Here is a 20,059-nt window from a genome sequence, read left to right on the forward strand (position 1 = left end):
GCTCAATGGCAGCTCCTCCCTCCAGCCCTGGCCACTGCCTTCTGCTTTGCCTCTGCAGATTTGGCTTCTCTTGGAACCTCATACAGGTGAAATAAAACAGCTCTGTCTCTTCGATATGGGCTTATCTCATTTGGCGTAATGTCTTCAAGGTGCATCCGTGTTGTAGGCCATGTCAGAATTCTCTTCCTTTTGAAGGCTGAATACTAGTCATATAGGTGCATAGATCACATCTTGTCGATCTGTCCACCCATCCGTGGACACTAGACCTACCCAGGGACCCTCTACCTTTTGACTATTGCCCACAATGTTGTTAGGAACATTTGTGCACAAATGGCCTGCTTTCCATTCTTTTGCGTATAAGCCTCTCTCCTCCCAGTGAACTGGCTGGATCATCTGATAGTTCTGTATTAATTGTTTAGGAAATCCTCAGCCCCAACCACATTTCTCCTGCTCATCTTCCATCCATGGTGCCTGCTGAGGAAGTGCCTCTCCGCCCTGCCTGCCAGCTCTCAGAGTGTGAAATCCAGACAAGAGTGTTCAGGACCAGGGGCAGGTGACCACTGACTCATCCCCCCCAACTCACAGTGCCTCCATTCCTGGTGCAAGGTCCCATAATCCTGCCGCCATGTCCAGAGGAGGAACCGCTGGTTCTCATGAGCCCAAGCTCAGTTTAGGGAGAGCAAAGCGCTGGACACATGTCCTGGGAGTCCCAATCTCAACTTTGGTGGTGGTGTGTGGCCACCCCAGGCAGCTCATTTAAGCTTCATAATTTGCTGTCTGTTCTGACTCACTGATAAAAAGTAATGACATCCCTCCACAGTGGGTGGTGGGGAATCCTAATAATGGAACAACGGATGTTTGCAAGACCCTCTGTTGGATGTTTTCTGGAATGCAAAGGGCTTGGACTTGCTGCTGCTGTGCTGTCTTTGGGCCACATCTACAGTGGTGGTCCCCAGAGGAACCCCTTTACTGCTTTATAGGGAATGAACTCATCCTGGCTGATCATCCACAGTTCTTGCACCTAAATTTGTAGCCTCTGGATTTTCTTCTTCCTTATCTTTGGGGAGAAGATGGAAGGGCACCTAGAAAAGAAGGGTGTAAGATTTACTACCATCTCTCATTTTCCTAGAATACTCAAAATTAAGCACACATAATATTAAGTATGTTGCTTCCAGTCTCTCCAGAGTACCCCTGTGTGTGTGTGTGCCCCACTAATGAGTTGGGCCAAGTGTCCACACACCATGCTGCCCCACACCTTTTGAATGACTTGGCTTTATAAGAACCAGAACCCCCAATCCAATATGGTTGTTCAGTGTACCTTTTGATTCCTTATCCACTCTTGTGTTCAGATATAACCTGCCGCATGTGTCCCTATCTTTGCTAAAGGAAATAAAAAAGACCTCTAGACCCAAATCTCTGTTTCCAAAAGAGAAATCATTTGAGCATCACTGGTCTGTGGCTTTACAGATTGAATGAGCGTAACATGTTCAGTCCATGGTTGACTTGTTAGGAATTCTGTGTTCGGCAAGAGATCACCTGAGAGTCAGTGATCTTAAAGATGGGGGAGGGGGGTTGCCAGTGAGTGTGTCTTTCTTGGAGACATCTGATTATCATTCATATCATTCAGTCACCCTTTAATGCCTTCTCACACTCTACACCTGTCTCTCGGCCCCTCCCATCCTCACCCCTGCTGCTATCTGCAGCTTCCCATTCTGCACCTCACAGGCTGCCTCTTCCTCCCCTCAAGGATACTCTCTGTTATTCTGGGGTGAACTTCCCTACAGTGTCTCCCCCATCCATCATCCCTCTGGTGATTCCCACTTTTTTTTTTTTTTTTATAGAGCCAGGAGAGTTAACCACTCTCACTTGCTGCAAGTTTTTTTTTTTTTTTTAAGATTTATTTATTTATTATTTATACAAGCACTGGGTACAGTCAGAAGCGCGGGAGGGTGAGAGAATTCACCAGAGCCAGAGCGGGGAGCAGAGCAGGCAGAAGGACCGAAGTACACTGCTGAGGGGAGCAGCGGGCGGCAGGAGAGGTCTGCGCGCCATGTGGGACCCTCCGCCGGTGGCCGGGGAGCAGCCGGGGATCGAACCAGTGCTGCAGAGGCCGCGGGCAGCCTCACAACCCAGCGCTCAACCGCTGCGCCACCGGGGAGGCCCTGATTCCCACTTTTATTCATGGTGCCCAGCACCCCTCCCTACAGCCTTGCATACCTCCCAGAGGGTGAGCCCCTTACAGATCTTCACTGAACACTTTCCCTGGGCAAAGAAGTTTTTCACAATACCTCACATAAAGCTCACAGTGGCCAATGAGGTGGTCCTTATCCCTGTTTTTTAGAGGATGAAGCAAAGGTTTAAGAAGGTTAAGTTAACTGCCCAAGTTTTTATAGCTCCAAAGCCAGGACTTGAGACAGGGATAAAAAAAGATGAAAGGGTTAAGAGGTGGGTGATGGTCTTTCAGGTGATTTTATCACCCCAATTGACATATAAAGAGGGCCTTTATACAGGAGTGGTTTAATCCAAAGCTCATGCTTATCATGTCAAGACCCTTCTCTTAATTGCATGCAATGCAGCTGCTGCCACTCCACCCCCTCCAATGACTGCCAGCACCTCTAGGGGTGCTCCATTCCAACCTCCCCCTCTTTCGGCCTCCCTTATGGGTCTGTGAGTCTCTGTGAAGTAGAAATCATGTTCTTTTTGTCTTGATACATATCCCTGGCCCTTCATAAAATGTTGGATTCACTTATGCTTCATAAATGAGCAATGAAAAAGAGCAAAAGAAAACAGGGCTTAGGCCTCCCTGGTGACGCAGCGGTTGAGCGCTGGGCTACAAAGCTGTCCGCAGCCTCTGCAGTGCTGGTTCTATCCCTGGCCGGCCGGTGAGGGTCCCACATGGCACGACAGACCTCTCCTGCAGCGCCCGCTGCTCCCCTCAGCAGTGTACTTCATCAGTCTGCCTGTTCTGTTCCCCACTCTGGCTCTGGTGAATTCTCTCACCCTCCCGTGCTTCTGACTGTACCCAGTGCTTGTATAAATAAATAAAAAAAAAATCTTTAAAAAAAAAGAAAAAAATCAGGAATGTAAGGAAACAAGCATCTGAGCAAACTTCTTTTCGGAATTACATGGTCCACAATGAGGCCAGTAATGGCTCGTGTGGAGGACCTGGACTTGAGCCAAGCTTCGTGGAATGGCAGAGCATGGCCATACATGTGGGGCCATAGGAGGAGGAAAGTGGCCAATCTGTTTCATTCTCAGTCATACGGTTTTTATAGTATCATCAGTGTTTAATTTTGCTTATTTAATAACACTGGGCCAAGCTGGCTGATTGCAATCATGGAGGATGGCAGGACGGATTTTAACATGTTCCATACCCACAGCTCAAAAATGAATATCTATAAGAAAGTGAAAATCATAATCAACAAACAACTATGAACCAGAGACACTTTATGAGGGGAGGGGGGCGGGGGGAAGGATTGGGGTCAAAATAAAGGGGTTGCAATTGTTTGGGGAATATAAAAATAAAAAAATTTAAAAAAATAAAATAAAATTGCAAAAAAAAAAAAACAAAACCATCCCGCCTTAGGGCAGCTTATCCAGCACATGTGGAGGAGAAAGACCTTTTCCTTGAAGCAGAGGATGATGATGAAGCAGAAAGTTAATAAGGCTGCTGAACAACTTAACTTGCCTACAATAATGGTCATGGCCATCATGACAGACACCCTTCTGGTGTTCTAAAAGGTTCCTGATAAAATCAAACTGGCAAAGCTACCTCATTATCCCACATTGCCAGTTGTCGCTCAAGCATAGAAAGTTTCTGTATACAAACCATAAAACCTGTTATTGGGGCTCAGTCTTTTGGGAGCTATCCCAGTGAGCCCACCAGTGTAACTAATAAACCTCTCTCTCTCCGTCTCTCTGAGTACCTGTCGTTTCTCTGAAAAATTGCCGTAACAATGGTGAGCCTTTGATTTGGGGACTGTGAATGCCCTCCTCAGGGAAGGTGCTGCCAGTAATATTTAGAGGCTCCCAGTTAAGGTGATCCTGGGCAGGTATCACATTGGCTGTCATCCTCTGCTCCCCTGGTCCTGGGCCAGTGTCCTCTTCCTGTCTTCCTTCCTCTGTGCCTCATTCTTGCTGCCTTCTCACAGCACCTTCCAGTCTGGTCCGCAGTCCCTCTCTTGTCCTGAAGGCAGCAATACCCTACATTTCCAAGGTCAAGATCTCCATGTCTAGGGACCAGTACAGCTTGCAAATGGGGACCTGTAGGGTCCCTGATTAAAAAGGGCAATTTTAGGATGGACCTGCACTTCCCTGCTTCTCAGTTTTCACACTACAGGGAAGATCAGGTGGGCTCTGTAGCCCTCACTCCAGTCTCTGCTGCTGCTGCACTTCGTTTCCTTGAATGAAGCTTGTGTTCTCTGAGAAGCAGGAAGGGAGACCTAAACAGCATTATAATGGATACACCTAAAAAGATGCGTGAGATTCTTTCATCCTTTAGAAGGACTTTCTTTGACTCTGTGTCTTAAAGCAATCTCATCTGATCTCTGTGCTTTGGCTATTTTGTGAAAGCAGCCTGATGCTCTGGCTCTGCTGCCTCGTCACCCCTTTATTAAGTGCAACCCCATTCTTCCTTCCTCTTTCACTTGAAATTGTTCTTGTGAAGGTCACCAGTGACCTTTATCAAGTCCAATTTTATTTGTTCATTTTGCTACTCCCTGAAGTCCTGTACTCTTTTACACTGCACTGGTTAGTATAACTATTTTGAAACAACTCTGAGTGTTTTCCTCTGTGTTCTGTCCACTGGAAAGCCTCACCCTATGTTTATTAATGATAACATGTTACTTCTGGTCTCCTAAGCTTCAGATCATCACATAAATGCAGATTCATCCAGTGCTTTTAACTTGCTCAGGCCCAGCTAGTCCCAGGCCCACCTGAGCCCCTTGCTGTCTACCTCCTCTGGTGTCCTGCACACAGATGAGCCGTGTTGTCAGTAAGCTCAGCTTCTTAATATCTTTGTGGCCTTTGACAAATAACTTACCTTGCTTAAGCTTTTGTTTCCTCATCTGTATTAAGAATAGCAATAGTTCTATACCTAGGAGTTTTTGTGAAGATTAAACAAAGTAAGTGAGACTTATCTTTAGATGTAGGACACATTAGCTATCACCTACTCTTGCTTCTCCCATGTCCTGATTGTTTTTTTTTTAAAGATTTTTTTTATCCATACAAGAATGGGGGTACAGGCCAGAGGATGCGGGGAGTGAGAGGATTCAGCAGAGACCGAGTGAGGAATAGAACAGGCAGCCTGACTGAAATATACTGCTGAGGGGAGCAGCAGGCAAGTCAGGAGAGGTCTGCTGCACTGCCGCGGACCAGCACAGCAGTAGACGATGAGGCCACCTCGGGATTGAGAGAAGCGTGCAGGGTGGTCAGGGCGTCGGTGAAAGAAATGACAAACAGACACACTTCAAGAGTGAAAATCTGAGTGTAATTTTCTTTGAGTTTGTGACCAATATATATATATGTTTTCCAAAGGCACAGGGACAATGAATATCAATGAAATCAGCTTGCTCATGGGCTCAGTCTATCATCAGGGAGGTGATCTAAATAACAAGCAATGACTTTTATAGAAGAAAGAAGGAAGTTTAGAAAGACAAATCAGGGATTAAAGTTTGTAGTTTCTAGAAAGACAGGATAAGATTTTTAGCATTCTTGTAGTGGTTCCTGGTGGTCATTATCTTTTGATAAGCTTCTGCCTTTTCAGGGAACTTCCGCTGTACTTCCTCTGCTTCAGGGTGTTATGCTGTTCTCCCCCTGCATGCTGGTTGCCCAGCCCGACCTAGGGACGGTTAACCCTAAAGGTCACTGCAGGGGGAGGTGCAGCACTGCACCATGTGGGTTGCTAACTGGCTGGCCGGGGATCGAACTCATGCTGCAGAGGCTGCGGATGGTCTCACAGTGCTGTGCTTAACCCCTTGCACCATCAGAGAGGCCCCATCATGGTTGTTTCTATTGGAACAGAGGAGTCATCTAATATTAATGCTATTATGCTTCTCCCTCCCCCTTTCCCCTAGACCTCCTGCACAAATATGAGATCAGTTGGCTATTGTGCAGTTGTGAAGTAGACGCCACAGGAGTATGTGAACTTTGGAGTTGACTGACCTCCCTTGAATCCATCTGCGACAAGCCTGGAATTGTAGTCTGACTTCTGACTCTCTATGAGATTCAGTGGCCTCAACTTAAGGATCAAAATAGATCCCCTGCAGGACTGGTGTGGAAATTAAAAGTATTGAACTCCTACCATAGTACCTGGTAGGGTTCTCACCCAGTAATTGATACCCTGTTCTCTTTAACCAAAGCTAGGACTCCTGAAAGATTCGATGACGGGCAAGCTCTTCTAGGTTCTACCTCAACCTCTGCCTTGCTGCCCATGGGTCTTGCTCCCTTGGGACAAGAGCTGCTTGGCCTATGAAAGAGGCCTGTTTCCTAGCTGTTCCTTTCTGGAATCCCAGTCCCCATTCCCTCCCTTGTTCCCAACTCTCTTGTTCTTCCAAGATCACATCAATTCCAACTTTACAAAATGAAAACTTAGAAGGAATTGCGTTGTTGATCTAGACCTGACTATGCCAGCCTGTGACTGGCACACTGTCTCATGTGGTGTATAAACCCTACTAGCAAATGAACTTGTAGTGTGTGCCAGTACTTTTAAATAGAATTTTGTGTGTATGTATTTTCTTGATGACTTTTTTTTTTTTTCTACCAGTGTTTGGTAATGCTGATATGGATGCTGAGCTTGTCATACAAGAAAAGCTCAGTAAACTACTCTTGGTGAATTTCTTGGTTGATTTTCATGGAATCTTCAACTTAGGTGTCATCCCACCCTTAGATCACACCATTTAGTTAGTTCTTGACCCTACACAGAAACTTCTTCTCCAAGAGGTTTCTCTGTTTTATGGAAATTAGCTCATCAACCTTTTCCTTCCTTACTCTCCTTGCCAAGTGCAAAAATAGAAAGAGAGGCCCTCCAGGCTAGAGCCCAGGAGGTAGAAATTAGCTGAATGTTGTCAGCTTCCAGCCCAGGTTAACTTTCCACAACATGCTGAGATTAAGCATGGATGGCTTGGCTGTGTACCTGGTATTCACCAAGGTGCCAGGGATCCAGGCACACCAGGGCTCAGGTTATGCTGCCCTGCTGGGTGCTTGGAGACCACTGGCAAGTCCTTTGAGCTCTCGGAATCTGTGGTTCCAGCCCATGAAGGGAAGTCACAATATCTGCCTACCATGGCTGTTGTAACATTAGACAGCCAGGCAAAAGCCCCTAGCATGGCTGCTCGCCCAGAAAAGATATTGAAAACTCGTGTTCCTCAGATCCAGAGGCATTAGATGCCTCCCAGAGAGAACACTCTGGAAATTATTGATGCGTACGCCAAAAACTTTGCAAATAACTTCTCACGCATATTCGGACCTGTTGTAAAATCATTTTTTAAAGTTGATTACTTTGCTATTCTTGCTTAACAGGAGGAAAAGTTGATAAAATACACCCCTGAGTTAGGGCTGTGGTTGTTATTTCCTACCTGACAGCCAGAAAGCAAAGTCTGAAAATTACCTTTCTCCCTTTGCTTTGAATTTTCAAGAACTGATCAATTTTTATGTTCCCTAAAGAGGAGAATTCAATAAGGCAGTCTGGAATTTAGCTAATATTTTTTACTCTTGCACTCACGGTGCACCTTGATGGAATGCCTGTTCCACCTCTGTGTTTTCTGCGGGCCCTTTGAAGTCCGGGAGATGAAATGCTGAACAGTGGGGCTGGGCCAGGATCAGAGTGCCCCCACTTTGACCACATCCTACCCGGGAGAGACATACAAGTGTGGGAGACTTCAATGTCCTCATCATCTACAGTCAGGATGATTAAAGTCACCCTCAGTTGACCAAACTTTACAGGAAATTTCTTAAGTATGAAATTAGTTTCGGTGTATACATGTGCCTTTAGAAACTGTAGTTCTATGCAAATACAAACAACATAGCAGCTGTATGTTTTCTACCTATGTTTATAAATTGAAAAACAACATAGTAAGGGAAATAGCAACTAAAGATCGATATATTTTTTCTCTATTTTATTTTTAATTATATTCACTGAGATCCTTTTGATTATAAAACTGTATGTTTTGGGGATATAGGGTCATAACTCTACAAATGTATGTTATCACACCACACCCACACCCAAGGCACCTATAATCCTCCACCACAGTCCATTGGGACCCCACCCTCCAGCCTCTGGTAGCCTGAATTTTGCAGTCAGATTTCTAGCATTTGTTTTGTTTCTTTATATTCTACATATGAGTGAAATCACCTGATATTTGTTTTCCTGCTTCTGACTCATTTCACAATTTCTATCCATGTTGTCATATATGGCAAGATTTCATCTTTTTATAGATGTGTAGTATCCCATTGTATATACAGACCACGTCTTCTTAATCCACTCTTCTGTCTTTGGGTACTTGGGTCATTTCCATAGCTTGGAAATACAGCTTGTACTCAGGACTGTATGTATGAGGATCAATGGATTTTGAAGCTATTCTTGAGGATATTTGTGACTTATGATTTAACTTGAACTTCAAAGGATCCCATGGATTAGATGCTTGTATTAATATTCCTTTTGGTAGCGAAGAAAAGGAGACAGAGAAATGATGTTACTTTGAACCAAGATCTTAGGTAATAAACAAGTGCCAGTTTTCAAATGTGGGCAATCTCACTGCAGAGCTGGGGACTCAGTGTCTGTGCAGTGAAGTTCCATTTCCTAGTATTGACTCATTCTTTAGGGTAAAAGATATTTATTAATCACATATAAGGTGCCAGCTGGTGCCAGTCATGCTCATGCGAGCAAGACAGGTTTGGTTCTTGCCCTCATGGAGTTCACTGCACAATAATGTGGGTGAAAAAATAAAATGACTGCACATTGTGTTACATGCTATAACTAAAGCCAGAAGATGCTGAGATGGAGAAGGGTCAGAGGTAGACTTTATTTGAATTGTGTGATCTAGAAAGCCTTCTTGGAGGGAATGACATTTAAGCCAAGACCTCAGAGATGAGGAGGAGTCGTCTAACCATCTGTGACTCTGTGACTTGGCTTTGAATAGGAACACAGCACAGAGACCAAACCTAACACATTCTTAACACTAAGGAGGCATTTCACCCTTTAAGCCCAGGCAGACAGAGCATCCTAAGTGGGGTGGAGGCTGAGTGTCATCTCTCTTAGTGGAAACCTTGAACTTCTTATAGCCACTGCTCAATGACATCACTAGCACTTACCTAGTTCTTGAGCCTTCACACCATGTAAAACAATCTTTGTCTTGCTGGCCTGGATTTTCAAAATGACTTTTTTTTTTTTTTTAAAAAGATTTATTTATTTATTTATACAAGCACTAGGGTACAGTCAGAAGTGCAGGAGGGTGAGAGAATTCACCAGAGCCAGAAGGGAGAGCAGAGCAGGCAGACTGACGAAGTACACTGCTGAGGGGAACAGCAGGTGGCAGGAGAGGTCTGTGCACCATTGGGACCCTCCCCCGGTGGCCAGGGATCGAACCCGCACTGCAGAGGCTGCAGGCAGCTTCTCAACCCAGCGCTTAACCGCTGCACCACCGGGGAGGCCCATCAAAATGACTTACTTATGACTAAATCTTCTAAACTGGAGGTTAGAAAATTAGGGAAAGGAAAACAAAGAAAGAAACATATATAATGAGCTGAACAAGGAATTAGAACCACAAAAGTGCCAGTAACAGATGTTCAGGTATCAATAATCACTGTAAATGTAAATGGACTAAAATCACCAATTAAAGACATCAAGTATCTGGTTGAATTAGAAAATAGAAGTCTTTTTAATAAAAGCAAGCACCTTAGCAATGAGCTTGAACTTAAAGCAGGATGCATGAGCTTGGGTTTCAGAGATGGGAATTGCATGGCCTCTTTCCCCTGAAATGGGCTACCTCGCAGATAAAAGTGATTCATTTGAATTTAGCTAATGTGCAATTTCTGAGCTTTCAGAAAGGCTCATATCAAACTATGCTTTTTGGACCATTTCCTCAGTAAGAGTATAACATGATATCCTGGAAATCCCCTCCTCTGCTCCCAGGATTTCCAGTATAATATTTAAAATACTTCAAGTAATATTCAATATCAAACTCTCCACAAACACTCCAGGGAAAACTCATTATCCAGTGGTTCCACAAATATTTTGTGAGTGTCCTCTAAAGCAAATGTCTTGTCGATTTCCGCCACACCCCTTTTACATGCTTCATTACTTGTTTCTTGAAATTTAAAAATTCAGCCCATGGAAATAATTTGAAATGTCCATCAATAGGGTACCAGTTCAAGAATTAAAATTCTGTAAAATTCAGTAAGATATATTCTTCCATGAGAATGATTAGATCAGATAAAATCATTATAAAGGGTTATCCTTGCCCTCACATGGACAGGAAGTTAAAGCCTGTGGTTTGTGTTTAGGGTGGGGGTGGGGGAGTGGGGACTTGCTAGATTCTTTCAGTGAAGAATGAGATAGTAAATGTTTTAGACTTTGCAAGCCATATGGTCTCTATTATGATTCCTTGCCTCTGCTGTTTTCTTGTGAAAGTAGGCATAGACAATCTGTAAACAAATGAGTATATCTGTGTTCCAGTAAAACCACTGCTTGCAAAAGCAGGCACTGGACCCATAGGCTAGTTATAAACTATGTAGAGTGTAGATAACTTTTTATTAAGCAAACATTAAATATTTGTCAGGAGGTATAGAAAGTTGTTCAGTGTTGATTATAGTGTGGGGAAGGAGCAATAGAATGTTATACTAGTAATAAAATTTATTACTAGTTATAATAAGTAACGATTACTTTTAGAATCAGCAAAGACAATGCCAACAGTTGCATTTTGAGGAAAAAGTTAAATCTTCATATTAATTCTGGCTGGCTTCATTCAAATAAGTCATATTACACTACATTTTTACTGTGCTTTTAGAACAATTAATGGTATTTTATTCTTTGGAGGCAATAACCAGAAGTATAGAATCAGCCTTATGAGTTTTATATAAGAGCTCGGTCAGAAGCAAGTCCTTAGTCTTGAAAAGCATGTGAACATGAAGTGAAGGGGCAACTTTGGCTACACTTTGACCTTGTATTCCAGAAGACAAACCTTGGTGTGCATCCTTAGGATGTGCAGATTTTTGAATAGCATGTAGCTGGTCTGCTATTTCTCAGAAATCTAAATTTTGTATCATTGGGGTGTTGACCATTAGTGTGGCTTTGACTTAGGTGAGACGGGACACTTACATTTTTCTGCCATATGGCATTCATAAACACAACTGAAAGTAGATGGCAGGTTGCCAAAAGGTGTTTTTTTGTTGTTGTTGTTTTTATTTTTTTTTTTTTGCTGGTTGTCTCTTTTGCCAGGAGATGGAGTTGGGATTGGGGGTGATTTGAGCATAGGGTCAGTGTCTAAATTGACTTAGGCCAGGTCTCATGATCTGAGGTTCTCCAACTTCATGATTCAACTGTCAACCAGACTCAGTACAGTGTATGGTTCAAATCCTTGAGTTGTCAGGAGGTGAAATGAATGGACATAATTCACATGGGGGATTCATCATCCAAGTTCTGTTGATAGAATGTATGAAAAGGAATGTAGAGCCCAGCTCAGACCTTATTTTAATGAAAATGAAAGCAGAAACTTGGCTTGTGGGTACTCTATTGATGGGCATTTTAAATTATTTTTATGGGCTGAATTTTTAAATTTCAAGAAAATTAATTAATGAAGCATGTAAAAGGGGTGTGGTGGAAATAGACAAAAAACTTGCTTTAGAGGACAAGCCTTCTGCTTGAGTCCAGAATTCCAAGCAAGACATCCCTCCCACCTAGTAACATCTCTGGAAACCAACATTCCAGTGGATTTCAAAAAGCAGTTAAATGCAAAACTATGATTTCTAATTTACTCCCAATTAGAAAAAGTCCATTTAAAACGTTCAGTGAAAATAGGCTTTATATTTTCAAATACAGAATTGTGGGTTGGCAAATATATATTTAGTGAATAGGGGTCTCATTGTTCATCAGGTTACTAGGAAAAAAGAATCAAACCATTTCCATATTTTAGAGAAATTATAGTTATTTTATTGTCTATTCATGATTTTAATGAATTCCTTAATAAATATCATTGGGCATGTATATTTTTCTTCCCTTGAGCCTCCCTGGAGAGGGGGGATAAAGTGCTCTAGCATATGAACTGTTTTTTTTGTTTATCCACAAGCATTTAAAGGAGCATCCTGCAATATTACCAGTTCTGGGCCATGTGCTGAGAACATAAGAGTTTCTAGCCTACTGTGTGATCTTAGGCAGGCTGCTTCACTCTCTGGTCTCCCTTGTCCTGCTGATCTCATAACTGTTTACATAGGGCCCCCCAGAGGTGCAAGGGGTTAAGCACCACACTATGAAGCAATCCGCAGCCTCTGTAGCAGGAGTTCGATCCCCTGCTGGCCAGGAAACAACACACACTGTGCAGCAGACCTCTCCTATCTCGCCCACTACTACCCTCAGTAGTGTACTTTGGTCAATCTGCCTGTTCTGTCCCCCACTCTGACTCTGGTGAATCCTCTCACCCCTCACTTCGCTGGCCTGTACCCCAGCTCTTGTATGCATAAATAAATAAATCTAAAAAAAAAAAAAGAAAACTGTTTACAGAAGTTCACAGCCTCAGGATGATCCCGACAAGAATCCTTGACAAGACTCCTTCTTGTCTAGTTGCCTTCCGAACATTTTTAGCAAATTTACAATGTCATCTGCAGTCTTTGAGTGCATGAATGACATCCCAACATTCTCAGCAAGGTGTTTATGTCCTGGTAAAATCAGAGTCATTGAAATGAGTGAGAAACAGCTCCTGATTGTGGTCATTGTTTCTTTCTAACATTACATTACCAGTGAGTTGGAAGAATGCATGGTTTTGGCTGTAAGTCAAAAGCAGTTTCAGTTTCATAACATGTTCTTAGATTTTCTTTGCTTGGAAAATGATTTCATAGTGGCAGGAAATAGAAGAAAGGGCAGGAGAGAACTATGCTTTTTTAAAAACTCATTTTAAGCAGAAAACTATTTGAGAAAACTGTTTGCACAACACATTGCCCATTGATAATGCAGTAATGTTCAAATGTTTCTATTGAATTACTTCAACTCATTCCCCAAGGAATGTTCTCCATTTCTCTCTTCTTACCCTTGTTCAAAATGCCTCCTGTTTATTCCCATCCCTGTTTGACTTTTGGAGATAAAGTCCCAAGCACCCTAGTCCAGGACCATATGCTAGTGATTAATAATGACTGTGAGCATTTGAAAATACAAAACATTTTACAAATATTTTGGGATAATGATGACAAGAATAACTCACATGGAAATGGGGAAAACAAATGAACTAGTTCAAGTTTGCTTACTATTTGCAAGCACTTTTGGAGAATATTGTCTTAGTCTGCTTGGACTGCCATTACAAAATATTACCAGATGCATTCTCTCCTATTTTGGAGACAGGGAGTCCAAGATCTAGGTTCAGCAGGATTTGGGGTGGGGGAGGACTCTCTGGCTTGCAGTAGGCAACCTTCTCACTGCGCCCTCATGTGAAAGGATAGGGGCTAGGGAACAGGGAGATTGGATCTTTCTTCCCATTTCTTATAAGGTCACCATCTCTCTTGGCTCAAGTCTGCACATTATAGCTTCATCTCACTTCAATCACCTCCTTAAATACCCTATTTCTAGTACAATCACATGGGGCATGGGAGTTTTAGCATGCGAATGGGAGCACAATAGTAGTGCATGGTTAGAAATTCAACTATTATTGGTCTAGAGCTCAGTTGTCAATTACATAATATGCTTTCTTGCCTAATCCTTTGTCACAGTTAGTCCACAGGCATTAGAAATTTTTCCAGTCTCTGCCCTCGGAGGAGCTTGGAATTGGTGGACCCATTCAAGAGAGGCTTGGGGAATTCTGTCCTTTCACTTGTCAACATAAAAGGCAGGTGTGAGGGTCAAACAAGATTGTATACTCATAGACTGAGTAATCATCCAGCCTAAACATTATACCCAGGTTTTCAGATGGATAAACTGAGTATCAAAAATGAAAGAAGACTCATGTTAGATTTTATTGATTGTCGCTGGCCAATGTCATCTTCTGATATCATCGCAGAGCTCAGCGAAGTGATGGCTGTGACTGTGCTTTCAGAGGAAATGTTCTTTAGAGTTCCAGCTTCATCACCCATTAGGATATCTGCAGTTGCAAAAATCATAAATTGACTGTGATACTGATCAGAAGGATATCGGGGATCACAGATCCATGAGGGAAGGAAGACCTGGTTTGGTGACAGGACAGAATCCTAGGTGACTCCAACAGCCTTAGAGTGCAAAGTCACCCTGAGCATCACTGTGGGGGAGGACACGCCCCCTGCACCAGCATCACCTGCAGCCATTCAGTCATTTAAACTGACAAAGATTTGCCCTTATATCTTTTGGAGGGAACAAAAACCTTACCCCAACACGTAAATGAGGGATATCCCCAAATGAAAAGTAGTTAAATGTGGACATCCAAAAACAAAGCACATGTGATTATCTCCAACCTAAGATCTCTTGTAGTCGATAGTATAGGTAGATTATATCCAGCTTTCCCTGGAGCCCCACCTGGAAGAGACCGTTCCCTGGAGTACCCTGTTGGACTGTGTGCATGTGGCATTTCCATCTGTGTTACCACTCTGTCCCATTCAGAACGAGACCTTCCTTTGTCTTGGCCCTGCGTTCCCAAATGGCTCCTGAGTTAATGGCAACGTTGGTGCTTCAGAATGGAATTCACCTAATTCACCTACTTCGGTAGATTACTACATGTAAGAAGCCTATCTCTGTTGTTTTTCCAGCTGCCCCCAAAATACAGACTTATTTCTGATTCATGATCTGACCATCAGGAAGTTGTATAGGCATCTGAGTGCCTAGTTCCATGTGGAGGCTCTTCTGCTTGGGGATTGGATAAAAATGAAAGCAACCATCTCAGTGACTGGATCCTTAAATAGTGAAAGATGTATTTATCTGAGCCCAAAGAAGACAAGTTTGTTGACAGTAATGAATGGCATGGTCCCAGACCATATAACTCCCTTTTGCCACACAGCCAATGACAGCCATCTGTCCCCAGGAGCATAGCCACAGAGGGAAGGAAGTTCAGGGATGGTGTTCTCTGGTGAGCTAGCTTTTGCACCTTTATCTTCATGCCCACACCTCTATCATTTCCATTTTTTAGGGTCAGGTTGCTAATGTGTGTGGAAAAGGAATATACCCCTCAGAATGGCATCTGGCTGCTGTCATGGATCAGTCTAAGAATACAATTAAGTGGTTCCTCTAGTTGCTGGAAATCAAGAAGTTCAAGGTGCTGGTGGGTTGGTGCCTGGCTGGTCGATAAAGAGCACAGGAGTTGGAAATTAGTGGTTGTCATTGGCAATTCATACTGGTTCTAGTAGTGGACATGGGGAAACCTAGGTCTATCTTGATCCATGTTTTTGATCATTTCCTGAAACACTTTTGAAACATGTGTCTGGACTAAGACCTTGGCCTGTGTCCATGGTTACAAAACAGCATGTCCCTCCATGTCCCTCAGTGGTAGTTGCCAAGATGAGTGTGTGTACCTGTGAGTGTGTTCCAAGAATAACTTGCACGCTGCTCCTTAGGCTCCTTATCACTATCCTCAACCAAGGTAACTCTGACCCAGTGGACAGCAGGGTTCTCAGTTCTGTTAAGATAATGGGGCTCCTGTGCCATGGCTGTGTCCCACCCTCTGCTTCAGCCTCTCCCCCTCCCTAATGTCAGGGACTGTCTCTTGGCCCTGGTGTTGCTTGCTTTGGCTTTCTCAACCTCTTCCCGTGAGAGTGTTGCAGAAATATTTACTCAAGTTTTTTTGTCATTTTTTTTTTCTTTATACCCCACTTCAGTTTGAGTCCAGAGCATTGCTGGACCCATCACTAGGGTTTGGAAGGAATTAGTTTTTTTGTTTGTTTGTTTGTTTTTGAGAAAGCACTCATTGCATTTAATGAATCTTCCTCCAAGTGGCTTCAAAGCTATCAGGACACAGGCCCCTCCCACACCCTTAATCTTCTCCTCAACTCTTCTTTTTTTTGTTAGATTTATTTGTTTATACAAGCACTGAGTACAGTCACAAGTGCTGGAGGGTGAGAGAATTCACCAGAGCCAGAGCGGGGAGCAGAACAGGCAGACTGATGAAGTACACTGTTGAGGGGAGCAGCGGGCGCGGCAGGAGAGGTCTGTCATGCCATGTGGGACCCTCACCAGAGGCCGGGAATCGAACCAGTGCAGCAGAGTCTGTGAGCAGCTTCGCAGCCCAGCGCTCAACCACTGTGCCATGGAGGAGGCCCCTCCTCAGCTCTTCTACTGAAGAATTTGGCCTTGATGATCACAGGCTGCTTTGGAAGCTTTTCCTTCCCCAGAATTTTGTAGTAGCCCTAGAACAGACAAAAGGGTTATGTTACAAGAGTTATCAACTCTGGGCCTCCCCTGTGGCGCAGCAGTTGGACGCTGGGCTGCGAAGCTACCTGCAGCCTCTGCAGCGCTGTTAGGTCCCTGGCTGCCGGGTGAGGGTCCCACATGGCGCACAGACCTCTCTTGCTGCGCTTACTCACTGCTCCCCTCAGCAGTGTATTTCATCGGTCTGCCTGTTCTGTTTCCCGCTCTGTCACTGATGAATTCTCTCACCCTCCTGCTCTTCTGACTGTACCCAGTGCTTGTATAAATAAATAAATAAAGCTTAAAAAAAACAAAGGAGTTATCAACTCTTCTGTGGATAAGCCTGTCAACCTTCTCCATCCAGGGGAAGGTCATGTTTCTGACCTGGCCACTAACAGGGGCATTGATTGTTCTTGCCAGTGAGTCAAGACCAGCAGATTCTCTTCGAGAACTCTAGTACACCAGGACGAGGTATGTCAGGATGTGACTCTAATCTTGGGCAGGAGTTAGATTTTTAAAAGTCCTAATAGGTGACTTTACTGAAAATGTTCAGGATGTCATAAATATGAGAGATGTCATTTTGAAGGGGAAACATGAGCAAAGCAAAGTACTGAATGAGATTTGTTCATGGGGCTTTTATGCTAAACCCATACCATTAGGAGCTTCAAAAATATCCAAAGAATGTTCTATAATGTGCCAGATAATGCAAGTTACTAATTTTGTGTGGATTTCACAGGACTGTGAACTGTTTGGCCTGATATTTCTAGGCCATTTACATAAAAATGCATCTCAGCTGAAGCAGATTCTAATTTCAATTTCTACTTTACAAAGAAACGTTTTTGCCTCTTCTCCACATGCCGGGGCAACAATGTTTGGGTTTTTGCGCAAAAGAGCTATCAATGTGGTCTCTCTCTATCAGGGCTTCTTAGAGAGAGTCTTTAAGCTGTGTAATTGGCAAGACAATTAGCTGCCAGCTCCCGTCCTATCTCCTAGAGATGCCAGCTTCTTCCCACTCTGACACTGGGTGCATCCTCCCAGGTGTTGACAAGGCAAAGGGCCATTTTGTGGTGATGGCTAAGAAAGGACCATCTCTCAGTGATCCACGCTTCAAAGTGTTTATGATTCGCTTGTAGCCAACAGACATCGACTGCCTTCAGGGTCTAAACTGGGCCTGTCAAGGCAGCTCTACCCCGTGTCTGCAAACAGGCACCTGAGATGTTTGAGTGTTGCCATGTCTTTCTTTCAAACCTGTTATTTCTCCTAAATCAAATACGTATTTCAGCAGAGCCTAAAAATAATAATAAAAAAGAAAACCAACACAAAGAATGACAACTTCAGATGGTTCCAAGGAGACCCTACAGAAAACTATTCTATAAAGCACAAAGAAAGGACAAAGGGTTTAGGCTGAAATGGGCTTGTTTATCAGTGATCAATGAGGAGCTGATAACCCAGCCTCCAGGATTTCTTGCATGCAGGGTTCCTCTACCAGGCCATCTCTCTTAAAGCTTCTTAACTGCCAGGATGCAGAAGCCTGAGGCTGTGAGGAAGAGCACCCACTGGCAGCTGGGATGCACATCCTGACCTAAGTCTGCAAACTTCTTTTTGTTTGTTTGTTTAAAGATCTATTTATTTATGCATGCAAAAACTGGGGTATAGGCCAGAGGTGTGGGGGGCAGTGAGAAAAGTCACCAGAGACAGAGTGGGGAGTAGAACAGGCAGACTGACTGAAATGAGGGGAGCAGCGGGCAAGTCAGGAGAGGTCTGCTGTGCCATGCGGGTATCTCCCTGGTCGGGGATCGAACTCCTGCTGCAGAGGCTGTGGACAGCCTCATAGTTTGAGTCTTAACCCCTTGCACCACCAGGGATGCCCAAGCCTGCAAACTTCTTGACCTTGGAGACTCTGCTGATCTCAGGTTAGCATTTGTTTCTTCCTCCATTAACTAGAAGCAGTGCTGTAGGTAAAGAAATGTTTTCATCTATGTATAAATATGCAGTGAACCTCTACTATCTGCCTGGCACCAACATAGATCATTGGAGATGTCGGTAAATTCACCAAACCACATGAATCAGGCCATACCCTGTCCTTAAGAAACTTTCTGTCCAACAAGGCTTGACTACAAGTAATATTATTGTATTCCAGGAATCTGCAGTGGTAATTATCCCTTCGAGATTTAAATCAAATACATTCAAACTTTTTATGCTCAGTGAACAATTTAGCACCCCTCTTTGGTATCTTCTAGAATTTTTCAGGAATGAGACTTAGTTATATTCTCTTGCATTCCAGCTCTAGATTCTTGATTTCACTATAGTCATACACTTTATAGATCTTTTCACTATAAACTCCTTCAGCCCCACTCTGCGTGCTGGTCATGTTCCAAACCTCCTTCCCCAGGTTTTCACCAGCAAGGGGCTATGGTCAAGGAAAAGGGTATGTGTAACTTAGTTGACCAGACTAGCTGACAGCACAAATTGCTTTACATTTAAATATCTTTTCTTGTGAGAGGTCTTTTTTTTTTCCTTTGAAGACACTTGAAATATGTTTACTAATGAAAAGACAACCAACATTTTGCTTTTACTTTTGCTTCCTTTTATTTTACGTAGACCTTATTCCCTTGCCATAAGTTTTTGTTTCTTCAGTTTCTTCTGTGATATTTTTTTCTTCTGTGCCACTTCCTCTTCTGGTTTAGGAACAATCTGCTCTTTTTCAGTAAGGATCATCTCAATGTGGCAGGGGGAGCTCATGTATGGGTTAATCCAACCATGAGCTCTGTAAGTTCTGTGACGCATCTTAGGGGCTTTGTTCACCTGGATGTGCTCAATGACCAGAGAATCTACATCTAAATCCTTAAGTTCGGCATTACTCTCTGCATTTTTAAGCATGTGCAGTAAAAATTCAGCACTCTTTTTGGGCCACCGACCTTGTGTCCAACCCCACTGTTTGGCCTGGGCACACCTGCCAACGCCACCATTGTAACGACGGAATGGCACGCACTGCTTCTGTAGAGTGACATCCTTCAGAGACTTGGTGGCTTTTTGGATATGCATACCCTTGATGGTCTGGGCAGTTTCACAAGCGTTCTTAAAATGAACATGGAGATTTGAACCTCTTGATTTGCATGACTTTGTAGGGTTTTCTGGGTCAAGTGAGTAGCGAACCGTTTTCAGAGACCACCAAGGCCGCCTACGGGAAGAGGTCTTGTGAGAGGTCTTTTGGCCAAAACCCTTCCAGAAAGTCTGGCTCAACTTTTCTGCAGGGTCTGCTTTACCGTGAGGTTTTGAGCCTCTCTCTTATTTGGGGTTCAAATAATGCTGGAGGCCTTATCTCCAATCCACAGCAGTCCCCCATATCCAGCTTGTTTAGAGCAACTCTGGTATTTGTTGTCAAACTAACTTTATTACTGCTTTTTTGGTGCATCTTTTTTTTTTTTTCTCAAAGATTTATTTATTTATGCATATAAGAGCTGGGGTACAGCCAGAGATGTGAGGGATGAGAGGAGTCACCAGAGACAGAGTGGGGAACAGAACAGGCAGACTGACTGAAATACACTGCTGAGG

The 20,059-nt window shown here is 43.5% G+C and overlaps 2 protein-coding genes across 2 annotated transcripts in view; one reads left to right on the forward strand and one right to left on the reverse strand.

The window, feature by feature from the left end:
* SGCD (sarcoglycan delta) overlaps positions 1 to 20,059 on the forward strand; it is a gene marked incomplete at both ends in the record, with an annotated part of 352,865 nt that overhangs the window by 52,601 nt on the left and 280,205 nt on the right. The gene's annotated exons all lie outside the window — the stretch shown is intronic.
* LOC311177645 (large ribosomal subunit protein uL22-like) lies at positions 19,109 to 19,549 on the reverse strand (the record flags this gene model as incomplete). The annotated part of the gene is made up of 1 exon (XM_084243829.1): positions 19,109 to 19,549. One exon carries the CDS (start codon positions 19,547 to 19,549, stop codon positions 19,109 to 19,111), a length of 441 nt encoding a protein of 146 aa, XP_084099955.1.

This window comes from Talpa europaea (genome assembly GCF_964194135.1).
Source record: "Talpa europaea genome assembly, chromosome: 9".
NCBI lineage: Eukaryota > Metazoa > Chordata > Mammalia > Eulipotyphla > Talpidae > Talpa > Talpa europaea.